Source organism: Papio anubis, chromosome 4, assembly GCF_008728515.1.
Source record: "Papio anubis isolate 15944 chromosome 4, Panubis1.0, whole genome shotgun sequence".
NCBI lineage: Eukaryota > Metazoa > Chordata > Mammalia > Primates > Cercopithecidae > Papio > Papio anubis.
Window position 1 is genome coordinate 102529264 of NC_044979.1, and position 14499 is coordinate 102543762.

At 38.8% G+C, this 14499-nt stretch overlaps 1 protein-coding gene across 4 annotated transcripts in view; it reads left to right on the plus strand.

Moving 5' to 3' along the window:
• AVL9 (AVL9 cell migration associated) overlaps positions 1-14499 on the plus strand; it is a 95996-nt gene that overhangs the window by 54145 nt on the left and 27352 nt on the right. For all 4 annotated transcript variants that reach the window (XR_002520976.2, XM_009203140.4, XM_003896129.5 and 1 more), the window contains exons 4-10: positions 2394-2465; positions 5279-5368; positions 6164-6230; positions 7699-7739; positions 8528-8566; positions 11795-11864; positions 12166-12701. Coding sequence is in view for 3 of the 4 variants with exons in the window: in XM_009203140.4 (XP_009201404.1) it covers positions 2394-2465; positions 5279-5368; positions 6164-6230; positions 7699-7739; positions 8528-8566; positions 11795-11864; positions 12166-12701 (915 nt within the window). In the remaining variant the exon portion in view is untranslated. The remainder of the gene's footprint in view (positions 1-2393; positions 2466-5278; positions 5369-6163; positions 6231-7698; positions 7740-8527; positions 8567-11794; positions 11865-12165; positions 12702-14499) is intronic.

Genomic DNA, 14499 nt, shown 5'->3' on the forward strand with positions numbered 1-14499 from the left:
GCTAAAGATATTATGTCAAATAATAGCATACACCTTAAATGTGTACAATTTTTGTCAATTATACCTCAACGAAGCTGAGAAAATAAAGATAAAAGAGGCTGGGCCTGGTGGCTCACACCTGTAATCCCAGCACTTTGGGAGGCCAAGGCGGGTGGATCACGAAGTCAGGAGATCAAGACCATCCTGGCTAACACGGTGAAACCCTATCTCTACTAAGAATACAAAAAAATTAGCTGGGCATGGCGGCGCACACCTGTAGTCCCAGCTACTTGGGAGGCTGAGGCAGAAGAATTGTTTGAACCCAGGAGGGCGGAGGCTGCAGTGAGCTGAGATGGCGCCACCGCACTCCAGCCTGGCAGCAGAGCGAGACTCCATCTCAAAAAAAAAAAAAATAATAAATTTTTTAAAAAAAGATAAAAGAAACCTGAGAGTAAGAGTTCAACTGACAGCTTTGAGCAGTTGATGTTTTCATATACTATTGTAATCAAACCCAGGTTTGGCTGCACGCCGCTCAAAAGACAGGAGAGAAGAGAGTTGCTGGGAGGAAAAGCAGATTTATTTGGAAAGCCAGCTAGATGGTGAGCTAGCATTCTAAAGTAGCATCTTAAATTTTTCAGTCTGTCTGGAGGATTTTTATGGGAGAGGGATATGGGGAAGAAGAGGAAGTTGGTGTCATGAGGTGACACACAGACATCTGGGTACCAGCAAGGGTCCAAGGAGGTTGGATACTTCTTTATCATTGGTCAGGCCACAATGCTTCTGTAAGTCTTTAACAAAACATAGTTAGTTGTTTACATACCTTTTAAATCCCAGAGTTGGTTTTAAAACATGCATGATTGCAATTTTTGCATATTGGTACTCTAAAATTATCCTTTTCTATGTGCAGGAACAAGGAAACGCTGCCTAAAAAATGCAGTTAGTTATGTTCTTTTGCTATTTCACTGTTACACTATTACCTTTACATATTTACATGTGAGATGAATTGAGCTGCTGCCTGTTCTTGGAAATTTGCTCCTTTTAATACCTTTTATTACCCATATGTCATGTAAGCACTAGTAAAATTATTTCTCCCAAGTGGGTCTTATCCCTCAGTGCTGTTTTAACAGCCCTCGTGCTCTGCATAGCCTTTAAATACTGCCTGTCTCCACACTCCCTGGTTCTGACCCACTCAGGAGTACATTAGAGTTGTCCATTTTTCCAGTGATTGCTATCCTTCTCAATAGATAATAGACAATAGAAGCAGACAGATAAACCAGTTATTGGAGGGACCTTGAGCCTGGAAGAAAGACTTTACTCCTTTTTAATGAAGATGAGACAGTGGATGAATCCAATCAGGAGGAAGGATTCAACTCCACAGCTAATTTAAAGCCTGTTCATCAGTCATCAGTTGAAAACATGGGGGTCCCTTGGTCCTCAGGACAGATCCAAGAAGGTGTCAGGCAGTACACTAGAGGAGGAAGTCTTTCTTCCCTTGCAGCCTTGCCTGAGGTTAATCAAATCAAGATTTGCTCTCTACTAGTAGAGGACTGTAGAAATCTCACATAGTCATCCTCACAATCACTGAGAAATAAGTTATGTGCTTGTGTTTGGTGCTGGGTGCCAATACAAGTTTCCAGGCAACATGGCACAACTAACTTAACAAAATTACTGACAGTTCTTCCATTTCTGGAGAACAAGCTGTCTGTTTTTGTCATCTCTTTTTCCTTTTTTTTTTTTTTAGACAGAGTCTCACTCTGTCGCCCAGGCTGTAGTGCAGTGGCACGATTTCAGCTCACTGCAACCTCTGTCTCCCGGGTTCAAGCGATTCTCCTGCCTCGGCTTTCCAAGTAGCTGGGACTACAGGCTTGTGCCACCACACCTGACTGATTTCTGTATTTTTAGTAGAGATGGGGTTTCACCATGTTGGCCAGGCTGGTCTCGAACTCCTGGCCTCAGGTGACCCACCCACCTTAGCCTCCCAACATGCTGAGATTACAGGCATGAGCCATTGCTCCTGGCCTTTTGTTGTCTCTTGAACTAGCCCCTTCTCACCAGAAACAATGGTCTCTGAAAGGACTGTCCATTTATAACCAGAATCAACAGTGATTGATTTGCATTGAATGGTTGATTTGGGCCTGGTGACTTATACATAAAGTATTCTCCATCAGATTATAAATTCCTTAAGATTTGGGATTGTCCCTTCACTATTATATTCCCAGTGCCTCCCACAGATTCTGGCACATAGGGCCAAACTGACATTTATTTGTTCAGTATTTCCTGAGAGTCTTAATAACTTTTTTAATTTAACTGAATGTAAGAAATTTCTTACATATAATTGCTATTTTTATATTGAAAAATAATTTTTGAAATATTGCTATCAAATATTCTGATAAATTGCTCTTTGTTTATAATAGGCACTGAAAGTAAGGCAAGCAGATATCACCAGAGAGACTGTTCAGAAAAGTGTCTGTGTTCTAAGCAAGCTGGTAAGAGACCAAGTAACTCGTTCATTATGTTAAACTTTCATGGCAGATCTTTCTTTAAGGATAAGGCACTATTAGAATAAGAAGAGATTTAAATGACATATTAAAATTATTTATGCCCTAGCATCTCCTCATTCTCTTTCCCTTTCAGCAGTTTTCATTTACACCTCTACCCAAGACTGGGTAAGAGAAAGGAGATCTTATAGCTATTGGAAAGTAAGTTGACACGTAAACAAAATGAGGTAGCTGATATATTTCATTTATCCATTTTGGTTTTGTCCAAAATCTTTTTTTTTTTTTTTTTTTGAGACAGTCTTTCACTCTGTTGCCCAGGCTGGAGTGCAGTGGCATGACCTTGGCTTACTGCAACCTCTGCCTCCCAGGCTCAAGCAATCCTCCCACCTCAGCCTCCTGAGTGGCTGGGACCACAGGCATGCACTACCATGCCTGGCTAATATTTTTATATTTTTGGTAGAGACGAGGTTTTACCGTTTTGCCTAGGCTGGTCTCAAACTCCTGAGCTCAAGCAACCCACCTGCCTCAGCCTTCCAAAGTGCTGGGATTATAGGCGTGAGCCATTGTGCCCAGCCAAAATCTTATTTTATCCAGAATAAAATTTGGAGGATAAGAATATTTCTTCCAAGAAGTAATTTTACATATAAGGCAACAATAGTCTCCTAGAAAAGGAATGGCTGTGGCCAGGTGTGGTGGCTCACACCTATAATACCAGCACTTTGGGAGGCCGAGGTGGGCAGATCATGAGGTCAGGAGTTCGAGACCAGCCTGACCAACATGCTGAAACCCCGTCTCTATTAAAAATACAAAAAAAAAAATTAGCCAGTCATGATGGTGTGCCCCTGTAATCTCAGCTACTCAGGAGGCTGATGCAGGAGAATCGCTTGAACCCAGGAGGCGGAGGTTGCAGTGAGCAGAGATCAGCCACTGCACTCCAGCGTGGGTGACAGAGGGAAACTCCGTCTCAAAAAAACCAGAGAAAAGAAAAGGAATGGCTGTTATAAAAGACCCCAGTGTCAGAAAATTGATCAATTATTCATCTGATTCCTATACACAGCTTTGAGAAGAGTAGCCTGAAAAAATATACATGAGTGAATAGCTTTTTTATACTGGACCAGATGACCGAAGAATAAGAGTACCAGATATTAAAGGAAATGCAACATGTTAAGAGACTTCCTGAATAATCATTCTTCAAAGGACGATTACAATAATAAAAGATGCCATTTATTGAGTGCCTATATATCAGGCATTAATTCTGTACCAGACACTTGTTATATGTAATTGTCATTTCCATCCTTATAACAACATTGAGACATAGTTACTGTTCTCACTTTATAAATAAAGGCATATCTCAGAGAAAAAAATGTGTAATTCTCACAGTCATGTAACTACTAAGTGATAAAATTGGGGCAAAAAAATCAAGTTTTATCTGTCTCTGCTTTTAAAGCAGACACAAGAGATGGGAAGAGGGTAGCTTACTCAAAGGTCTGGTTGTGGTTTTTCTGGTCTATGTATTGAAGTCTATGTATAACAATAAAATGATTTTATACTTTGATGGGAATCATGATATATTAACAGGGATACTGGAAAAGAGACTCTTCCAGTATTACTTGTTTTTAATTAATTAGAGTATATATACATCATTGGTCATTGCATCCTGAAATGGACATAGAAATGAGAAAACATCTAGAAAAGAACATTACAAATAAAAAGATGAAAATGGTAGAAGAAGATCCTAAATAGAGAAATAAGGATTAAGGGATAACTTTGCTCAAATGTATAAAACAATATTATGATAAAGGACACAAACTAGTTGTTTGTCTTCTGCCACAGCCTCCTGAGTAGCTGGGACCACAGGTGCATGCCACCACTCCCAGAGGAGTGAGCCTCCACAGAGGACAAAAAAGGGAAATGAACTTAAATGTAATCATGAATATTCAAATAGATTTAAAAACAGACTGTTATAAGGATGAATAAATGTCACTACAGGCCAGCAAAACAGTGTGCAGAATTAGAATATGTTTTAAATCATATAATAGTAATAGCTAATGTTTGGATGCTGTAATAGCTAATGTTTGGATTTTTTCTGTGTGTCAGATACTTCTTACCAAGTGCTTTTACCTGGTATTTAATCCTTAAAACAGTCAAGTAAGAGGTACTGTTTTCATATGCCCATGTTCACATCAGCAAGCAGAGGTGGAGAGGTTAGATTCCCCAGAGCTGAGTGATGGAGCCAGGCCCAGCAAGTCTGAGCCCACACTCTTTTTTTTTTTTTTTTTTTGAGACGGAGTCTTGCTCTGTCACCCAGGCTGGAGTGCAGTGGCCGGATCTCAGCTCACTGCAAGCTCCTCCTCTCGGGTTCACGCCATTCTCCTGCCTCAGCCTCCCAAGTAGCTGGGACTACAGGCACCCGCCACTTCGCCCGGCTAGTTTTTTGTATTTTTTAGTAGAGACGGGGTTTCACCGTATTAGCCAGGATGGTCTCGATCTCCTGACCTCATGATCCGCCCGTCTCGGCCTCCCAAAGTGCTGGGATTACAGGCTTGAGCCACCGTGAGCCCACACTCTTAAGCACTGTACTGTGTTTCAGGTACTTTTCACTTGCAGCCAAAGAACAGATGACTTCACAGCTTTCAACTATGAATAATACGCACTAAAGTTGATAGTTACTAACTTTTTTCTCCCTGTTCTCTTCAAATTAAAAAGTTGTGGGGTTCTGTTTCTTTTACTATTATCAACCAATTTTACTGTTATCAACCAATTATTATCAATCAATGGTAATTTCTCTGTTTTCCTTTAAGCCTTTGTATGGTTTACTTCAAGCAAAACTTCAACTCATTACACATGCATATTTTGAAGAGAAGGATTTTTCCCAAATTTCCATTCTAAAGGTAACTTTATACCCCTCTATAGTGTTTGGCTGAAGATATGCTCATGAATCAAGTAAATATTGTCAGTAATACTGTGAAGGATAATTATTACCTTAAGAAAGACATTCTAATGTGAAAACACATTTGCATCAAAACACTGAAAGACTAGGAATCTGCGCAAATACTAAATTTAACCAAACTTTTTTTTTTTTTTTGGGGGAAATAATGACTACAAATAACTATAACTAACAGTAATGTTTCTCTTAGTGGATAATAGCCCTTTTGCTATGGCATTGCTTCTATAAATTTGCTTATCTTACTAATAAACTGCACAGTATTTTTATATATCAGGTTTCTGGTTCCTAGCTCCCAATACATAGACCAGAAAAACCACATGATTATTTTATCGAAAATGGATAGCATGTTTTCCTCAATGCCACCATTCATGTAAAGAATATGGATCTCTCATGGATTCTGGTGGGAATAGGACAGCTAGGGACTTAACAAGGGGCAGAGGGAATTTACACTAGGAATTCATACCACTATGTGAATGAGACATGCTCTAAAATGTAGAGGGAGAAAGGAATACCCTGAGTAGTTTTTCATACTCACTGCCCACATCTCTTCTGATACTGCTCATATCCAGAAGAGAAGAAATGAGAACTGGCAAGGTTGCAGAGAGGCTTGTTTTTAAATTTAGCGCCTAGCAGAACAAACTGCCTCAATTAAGAAACCAACTTTTTTTCTGATCAATATATTTCTAATTCAGATCTAAAATGATAATAAAATGTGCTAAGTTCAATCTATATTTTATAGGAACTTTATGAACATATGAATAGTTCCTTGGGAGGTGCTTCATTAGAAGGATCCCAAGTATATCTTGGTAAGTTAACTGACTTACAAGTTAAAAGAGATTCCTTCATTTCTATTTGTTTAGCAAAGTGAGTTGCATGTAAAACTTTCGTTAGAATTACATCTCTATATGGGATCTAAATTCTTCAACATTTGATGCTGTTTCTTCCTTAAGTATCTTCTTAGCCAGTGTTTATGCTGAGAAGAGTATTAGAACATACCAGATTTACAACTGTTAATGTACAAGGTAAATTTCTGCATTGTTGTTTTTTTTAGTTTTTTTTTTGAGGACAGAAATGCTAAATTATCATTTAAGAAATGGACAGCATTTTCTCACCCAGGCTGGAGTGCAGTGGTGTGATCATGGCTTACTGCAGCCTTGACCTCCTGGGCTCAAGCGATTCTCCTGCCACAGCCTCCTGAGTAGCTGGAACCACAGGTGCATGCCACCACTCCCAGCTAGTCATTTTTTTTGTTTGTTTTGGGTTTTTTGTTTGTTTGTTTGGTTTTTTTTGTAGAGACAAGGTGTCCCTATGGTGCCCAGGCTGGAATTTCTACCTTTTAGGATAGTAATGGAAGTTTTTTATTATTTTTTCTTTTCCTTGCATTAATGCTGACCAGCTTAATTCCCTGTCGTAACAGATGAAGCAAAAAGATGCTCAACTCTTTCCTGTTCTAAGATTCTTCGGGTTAGGGATTTGTGTTTAATTTATACTATCTTGACAACCCAGAATATCCATTGGTAGCCAAGGTATTCAATGGGCAACTCAATAAATATCCATTTTGTGATTAAAACTTTTTAATCACATAGTGGTTTATGCTCACTCAATTCCAATTTCAGCATGCAGTTGCCAACTGCAGTTTACGATTGCAATCCTCTGTGTAATGCAAACTATTGTTCTGCATAATATGAGGTCCTATTCTGAGAACATATTTTCTCTAAATTATTTTCTCTTGTACTGTGTTGTTTCAGGCAGATGATAGAAAAGACTGTGTTTCAGAAATAACAGCGTATGAAGTGCCATGACCAAAAACCTTGTTTAATCATTGATTGCCACTATAATATAAGCTATATCATTTCTAAACTTGTATAGTTTATGTTTGTAGAATGGGGAAATGTGTTAGACCTGCACTGTCCAAAACAGTAGCTACTAGCCACCTATAGCTGTCTATATTTAGATTAAAATTAATAAAATTTTAATAAAACTTAAGTCAGTTTGTCTCAGTTACTCATGCCACATTTCAATTGCTCAGTAGCCGCATGTGATTACTGTATTGGACAAGACAGGTTTAAAATATTTTCATCCTTGCAGAAAGTTGTACTGAACAGCACTGTATATGAGTATATGTGTACCTAATCAAACATTACATAAATATTTGAAAATTTGCATGTTCCTGCTTTTTTTTTTAATCTTTCTTTCCGTTAAGGGGAAAATAACCTTTCTTCAGTAAAAACATTACATTGTAGTCACAGTTTAGCTTTTTTATTAACATTGTAGGTCTGTCACCTCGAGATCTTGTCCTTCATTTTCGACACAAGGTATAGTACCTTATTTAAATAAATTTATGATGTACAGTACTAAAATGGCCAACACTGTTCTTAGTGTGCACATTTAACTGCCAAATTCAGTGTGCTAAATTGAATGCAGATTGTGGCATACCATGCTTTAGTTCTTCTAAGATGTGCTTGGCCTTATAACTATACAAAATTAAAAGTATTGGTAGTCCTTGTATTATAGAAATTTAAAAGAGCACAAATACTGTTTACTTCTTTGCAGGATAGGGTAATTTTTTCTATTGTTTTTGCAATTTCATCTATCATGAGATTAGAGTGGAAAGAAACATGGTTTGATCTTGCAGAATATTTTATATGTTGCCCTGAGAATGGAGCATTTTTCAGTAAAACATATACATCCCTATACCTTCTGATGTTTATTATTAAAGCAGATGTTGACTAGGATATAAACACAGATTATCCATTTAACAAACATTTACTGAGCACCTGCTTTGTGAACACTCTGGACATCCAGAAGTAAATTATTTATTTAAAGAGCAGGGTCCCCTTTAAAGAGCTTACAGATACTTCAATCAAAGATGGTACCACCCCTTCAAGAAAAAATCATTTCAGTTAGAGATTTAAGTGATTCTCACATTTAAGAGTACACAGGTAATGTTTCACTTCTCAGTATAAGTTCATAATGTTTCGTGTACTTTTTAAAGTGCTGTATTTAGTATTAATGATTATGGTTATGTTTTAGGAGGGGAAAAGATGAATTACAGACTTGAGTTTCTCATTTCAATACAACATTTTTTTTTCCCCTTTTGCAGGTCTTAATCCTATTTAAGCTAATTCTTCTTGAAAAAAAGGTATGATCCTAAGGGATGAAAGGAAAGATGCAGTATTTAACTTTTATTGACTTTTTTTTTTACATTATTTCATAAAATTGAAACTAATAATAAAGTATTAAGATACTTTTTGCCTATCATTGTGGTGAGCTGAAGCACATTTTCTTGTTCTCTGCCATAGAAATATAAATTCGGGGCCGGGTGCGGTGGCTCAAGCCCGTAATCCCAGCACTTTGGGAGGCCGAGACAGGTGGATCACGAGGTCAGGAGATCGAGGCCATCCTGGCTAACACGGTGAAACCCCGTCTCTACTAAAAAATACAAAAACAAACTAGCCGGGCGAGGTGGCGGGCGCCTGTAGTCCCAGCTACTCGGGAGGCTGAGGTAGGAGAATGGCGTGAACCCGGGAGGCGGAGCTTGCAGTGAGCTGAGATCCGGCCACTGCACTCCAGCCTGGGCTACAGAGCAAAACTCCGACTCAAAAAAAAAAAAAAGAAATATAAATTCATGCAGCTTTTCTGGAGGTAACAGAAAACTCAATTGTAAACTGACTTTAAATAAAAAGAACGTGTTGTTGGCTCACTTTAGATTTCAGGGTTGTGTGACTCAGTGGCTCCATAGTGTAATTAAGTGCCTAGGTTTTTTTCCATCTCTTTGCCCCACAGTACACAGTGCTAGCTTGTTCCAGAGCCTAGTTTCCCTGGTAGTATAGGGAACTGCCGACAGTAATTGGGTTATTTGCTTCCTCAATCATAACTGCCGGCAGAAATAATACCTCCTCCTAAACAATCTAATAAGAATTTTTGACTGGGCACAGTGGCTCACACCTGTAATGCTAGTACTTTGGGAGGCTGAAGCAGGAGGATCACTTGTGCTCAGGAGTTTGAGACCAGCCTGGTATACATGGTGAAAGAAACCCCATCTCTACAAAATATACAAAACTTAGCTGGGTGTGGTGGCGTGTGCCTGTAGTCCCAGCTACTTGGGAGGCTGAGTTAGGAGGATGGCTTGAGCCTGGGAGGTGGAGATTACAGGGAGCTGAGATCGTGCCACTGCACTCCAGCCTGGGAATACAGCCACTGTCTCAAAAAATAACAATTAAAAAAATAATAATTCTTTCCTTCAATTTGTTTGGGCCTGTTACAGGCCACACATGTGGCTACTCCTGTGGCCAAATACATGCTTGCCCTGATTGGCTTAAACTTGGGTTCCTGACCACTCCCTAATACAAAGGGATGGGTTTGCCATGATTGGCTTAGTCCCAAGGGCAAATCTGACCTACCAGCTATTGTTATACATAACATTTTATTGGAAATCAGACTCATTTATTTACTTGCTGTTTATGGCTGCTTTCACACTGTGGTAGCAGAGTTGAGTAGTTGTGACAGACCATATGGCCCACCAAGCAAAAATACTTATCTGACCTTTTATAGGTATAAGGGTGAACTATATAAAAAGTTCACCAGCCTTTGGTTTAGACTAATCAGGAGCCATCCTTGGATCTGGGCCAGTTTTATATACCGTATTACTGTGCCTAGAGGAGTAGGGGTGGAAAGAATATTGGGGAATCGACCATGCACAATATCCACTTTAGTTCACTACCTTAAAAATATTCCTTTGACCGAGTAATTCTCCTTTTAGAGATCTATTTTCCAAAATTAATCTGAACTGGACACAAAGCTCTAAGAGAGTCTGTCACAGAATAATAAATTATAAGTGAATAACTATTAGTTTATCTTGTATGTTGTATATAATTTCAGACAATAAAAAAGATACTAAGATGTTTTTATTGTTTTAAAGATTTTCATGGCATGTTAAGTGAGAAAAGTTTGTCTACAACATATCAAGCCCATGATCCCAATTTTATAAATGAATATATATTAATTAAAAAGGGACTGGAAGTAAAGGTATCAGCCTAGTTTGGCAAGAACATAGGTTATTTTTTTAAAGGAAATTTTTTTCTGTATCCTATTTTTCTGTAAGAAATATATATTCCTTCAGGCTGGGCATGGTGGCTCACGCCTGTAATCTCAGCACTTTGGGAGACTAAGGTGGGCAGATCACTTGAGGTCAGGAGTTTGAGAACAGCCTGGCCAACATGGTGAAACCCCATCTCTGCTAAAAATACAAAAATTAGCCAGGCATGGTGGCAGATGCCTGTAGTCCCAGCTACTCGGGAGGCTGAGGCAGGAGAATTGCTTGAACCCAGGAGGCAAAGGTTGCAGTGAGCCAAGATCGCACCACTGCACTCTAGCCTGGGTGACAGAGCGAGACTCCATCTCAAAATAAATAAATGAATGAATGAATGAGTATTCCTTCAAACAGAAAAAAAGATAGTTTTTTTTTTTTTTTAAATTAACCCAACATACTAGTGTGGTGTTTCAAAAATTTTTATTTAATTTCTAAAATTGTAACAAAATATACGTAACATACAATTTATCATTGTAACCATTTTAAGGTATACAATTCAGTGGTATTAAGTACATTCATGTTACGCAGCCATCATCACCATCCAGCCACAGAACACTTTGAATTCCTTTTTATTTTTTGAGACAGGGTATAGCTCTGTCACCCAGGCTGGAGTGCAGTGGTGCAATCTCAGCTCACTGTAACCTCCACCTCCCGGGTTCAAGCAATTCTCCTGCCTCAGCCTCCTGAGTAGCTGAGATTACAGGTGCGCACCACCATGCCTGGCTAATTTTTGTATTTTTAGTAGAGGCAGGGTTTCAGCATGTTGGTCAGGCTGGTCTCAATCTCCTGACCTTGTCATCTGCCCGCCTTGGCCTCCCAAAGAGCTGGGATTACGGGTGTGAGCCAGCTACCACGCCTGGCAGCTGTTATTTTTTTATTTTTTATTTTTATTTTTATAAGACAGAGTCTCACTGTCTAGCCAGGCTGGAGTGCAGTGGCGTGATCTCGGCTCACTGCAACTCTGCCTTCTGGGTTTAAGTGATTCTCCTGCCCCAGCCTCCCAGCTAGCTGGGACCACAGGCGTGCACCACCATCCCCGGCTAAGTTTTTGTATTTTAGTAGAGATGGGGTTTCACCCTGTTGGCCAGGATGGTCTCGATCTCCTGACCTTGTGATCCACCCACCCCAGCCTCACAAAGTGCTGGGATTACAGGCATGAGCCACTGCACCCGGCCAGCTATTACTCTTATATAAAGAATTTTTCCCTCTCTTTTATTTTTTATCATTATGGATGGCTTCATGGGTTTTCTAATTTGATTTTGATTGACTCCATTCCAGGTCCTTTTTTATATTTCTCCAGTGAATAAATTGGTGGGTGCACTGATGACTGTGTTATCCCTTTTTCCAGGTAAGAAAACAGCAGTATCTACTCTTTCTTTTGTTTAACTTGTACTGGAAGCTAAACTTAGAAGTAACATTTCAAAGATAAATTCATTAGGGTTATCCTTTCTATTTTAATATGACATTTGCTTTTTGGAAATAGGTTTCTCTTTTGTCTGGGTTTCCTTCTGTTCTTTGTGTTTTTAATTAAAATGTGTAAAAGCATAGCTTATTAAATTTTATAGGAGAGTCTACTAATAAAATATATAGCTCTTAGGTTCTTCCATATTATTATAAGCCAAGCTGTTCTTTAATATTGCATATTTTAGGCATGATTGAACATGGTCTCAGTGACTGTTCTCAGTATAGACCCCGGAAGAGTATGTCTGAAGATGGTGGACTTCAGGAAAGTAACCCATGTGCAGATGATTTTAATTCTGCATCCACTTCTGACGTTTCACATACCAACTTGGGAACTGTCAGGAAAGTCATGGCAGGAAACCATGGAGAAGATGCTGCCATGAAGACTGAAGAGTCTTTGTTCCAAGTGGAAGACAGCAGCAAAGGGCAGGAACACAATGATAACAATCAATATTTGAAACCTCCATCTCGCCCATCTCCAGATTCTTCAGAAAGTGACTGGGAAACTTTGGATCCTAGTGTCTTAGAGGACCCCAACTTGAAAGAAAGGGAACAGCTGGGATCAGACCAGACAAATTTGTTTCCAAAGGACTCTGTCCCCTCAGAAAGTCTTCCAATTACTGTACAACCTCAAGCTAATACGGGACAGGTAGTCCTGATACCAGGGCTCATTTCGGGTTTGGAAGAGGATCAGTATGGCATGCCCCTGGCCATCTTCACAAAGGTAAAGTGCAATATTTTTTACCGAATTCCTTAAAGAATTTGAAAAATCCTTTTAGAGTTTAACTTTTGAACTTTTGGTATTCAACGCATTTTCAGATAGAAAATTTTCCTTGAAAACTGTAAAATATATACCAGATATATAGTACTGTGGCATCTGTGACCATAGTATAAGTCTATAGGGAAGTATATAGGGGATTTTGATTGGTAAATGTTTTGAAACTTAGTAGATATGAGTCATATTCACAATCAGTCTCTTGGGTCTATTTTTAATTATTCAGGTTTCTCCTTAAAAAAAGAATTAAGGAAGTTCAGACAGCCTTGACTGCGCTCAATAAATACAGGCACGCCTCGGAGATACTATGGTTCAGTTACAGAACACTGTGATAAAACGAGTCTCAGGAATTTTTTTGTTTCCAAAACTTTGAGAGGCTGAGGCCGGAGGATCACTTGAGGCCAGGAGTTTGATTAGACAGATGTGGTAACTCACACCTATGGTCCCAGCTACTTGGGAGGCTGAGGTTAGCAGGCTCGGTTGAGCCCTGGAGGTTGAGGCTAAAGTGAGCTGTGATTACACCACTGCACTCCAGACTGGGCGACAGAGGGAGACTCTATTATTTTTTAAATAGTAAATGTTTATTATTTAAAATTTAATAATTATTTTAAAAACACAACAAAGTGAATAAAACTTAATAATTATGTTAAAAGCACAATAAAGTGAAATACAGTTAATAAATCATTAATTTTAAATTTATTTAAATATAAATGAATAAAAATCCTTAAATATAAATGAATAAAAATCCTTTGTTGTCATTTCAACAACATTCACCACATCTTCTTCACTAGCAGCAGACTCCATCACAAGAAACCACTCTCCTTATCCCTAACAAGCAGCTCCTCATCCGTTCAAGTTTATCAGCAGATTGCAGTAATTCAGTCATATTTTCAGATTCCACTTCTAATTCTAATTTTCTTGCTGTTTCCACCAAATCTCCCCCAAGGTCTTGAACCCCTCAAAGTTATTCATGAGAGTGGTATCAACTTCTTCCAAACTCCTGTTAATATTGATATTTTGACCTCTTTCTGTGAATCACAAATGTTCTTAATGGCATCTAGAGTAACGAATCTTTTCCAGAAGACTTTCAATTTACTTTGCCCAGATCCATCAAAGGAATCACTATCCATGGCAGCTATAGCCTTATGAAATGTGTTTCTTAAATAATAAGATTTGAAAATTAAAATGACTACTTGATCCATGGGCTCCAAAATGAATGTTGTGTTCATAAGCATGAAGATAACATTAATCTCCTTGTACATCTTCATTAGAGCCCTTAGATGACCAGGTGCATTGTCAATGAGCAGTAATATTGTGAAAGGAATCTTTTTTTATTTTCTTCTGTGTAGTAGGTCTCAACAGTGGCCTTAAATATACAGTAAACCATGCCATAAAGAGATGTGCTATCATCCAGGCTTTGTTGTTCCATTCTAGAGCACAGGCAGCAGATTTAGCATAACTCTGAAGGGCCCTAGGATTTGGGGAATGGTAAATGATCATTGGCTTCAACTTAAAGTCACCAGCTGCATTAGCCCCCAGTAAGAGTCACCTTGTCCTTTGAAGCTTTGAAGCCAGGCATTGACTTCTTCCCTACCTACAAAAGTCCTAGATGGCATCTTTTTTCCAGTAGAAAGCTGTTTTGTCTTTATTGAAAATCTGTTGTATTCAAAATCATCAATGACCTTAGCTAGATCTTCTGAATAACTTGCTATAGCTTCTCCATCAGCACTTGCTGCTTCACCTTGCA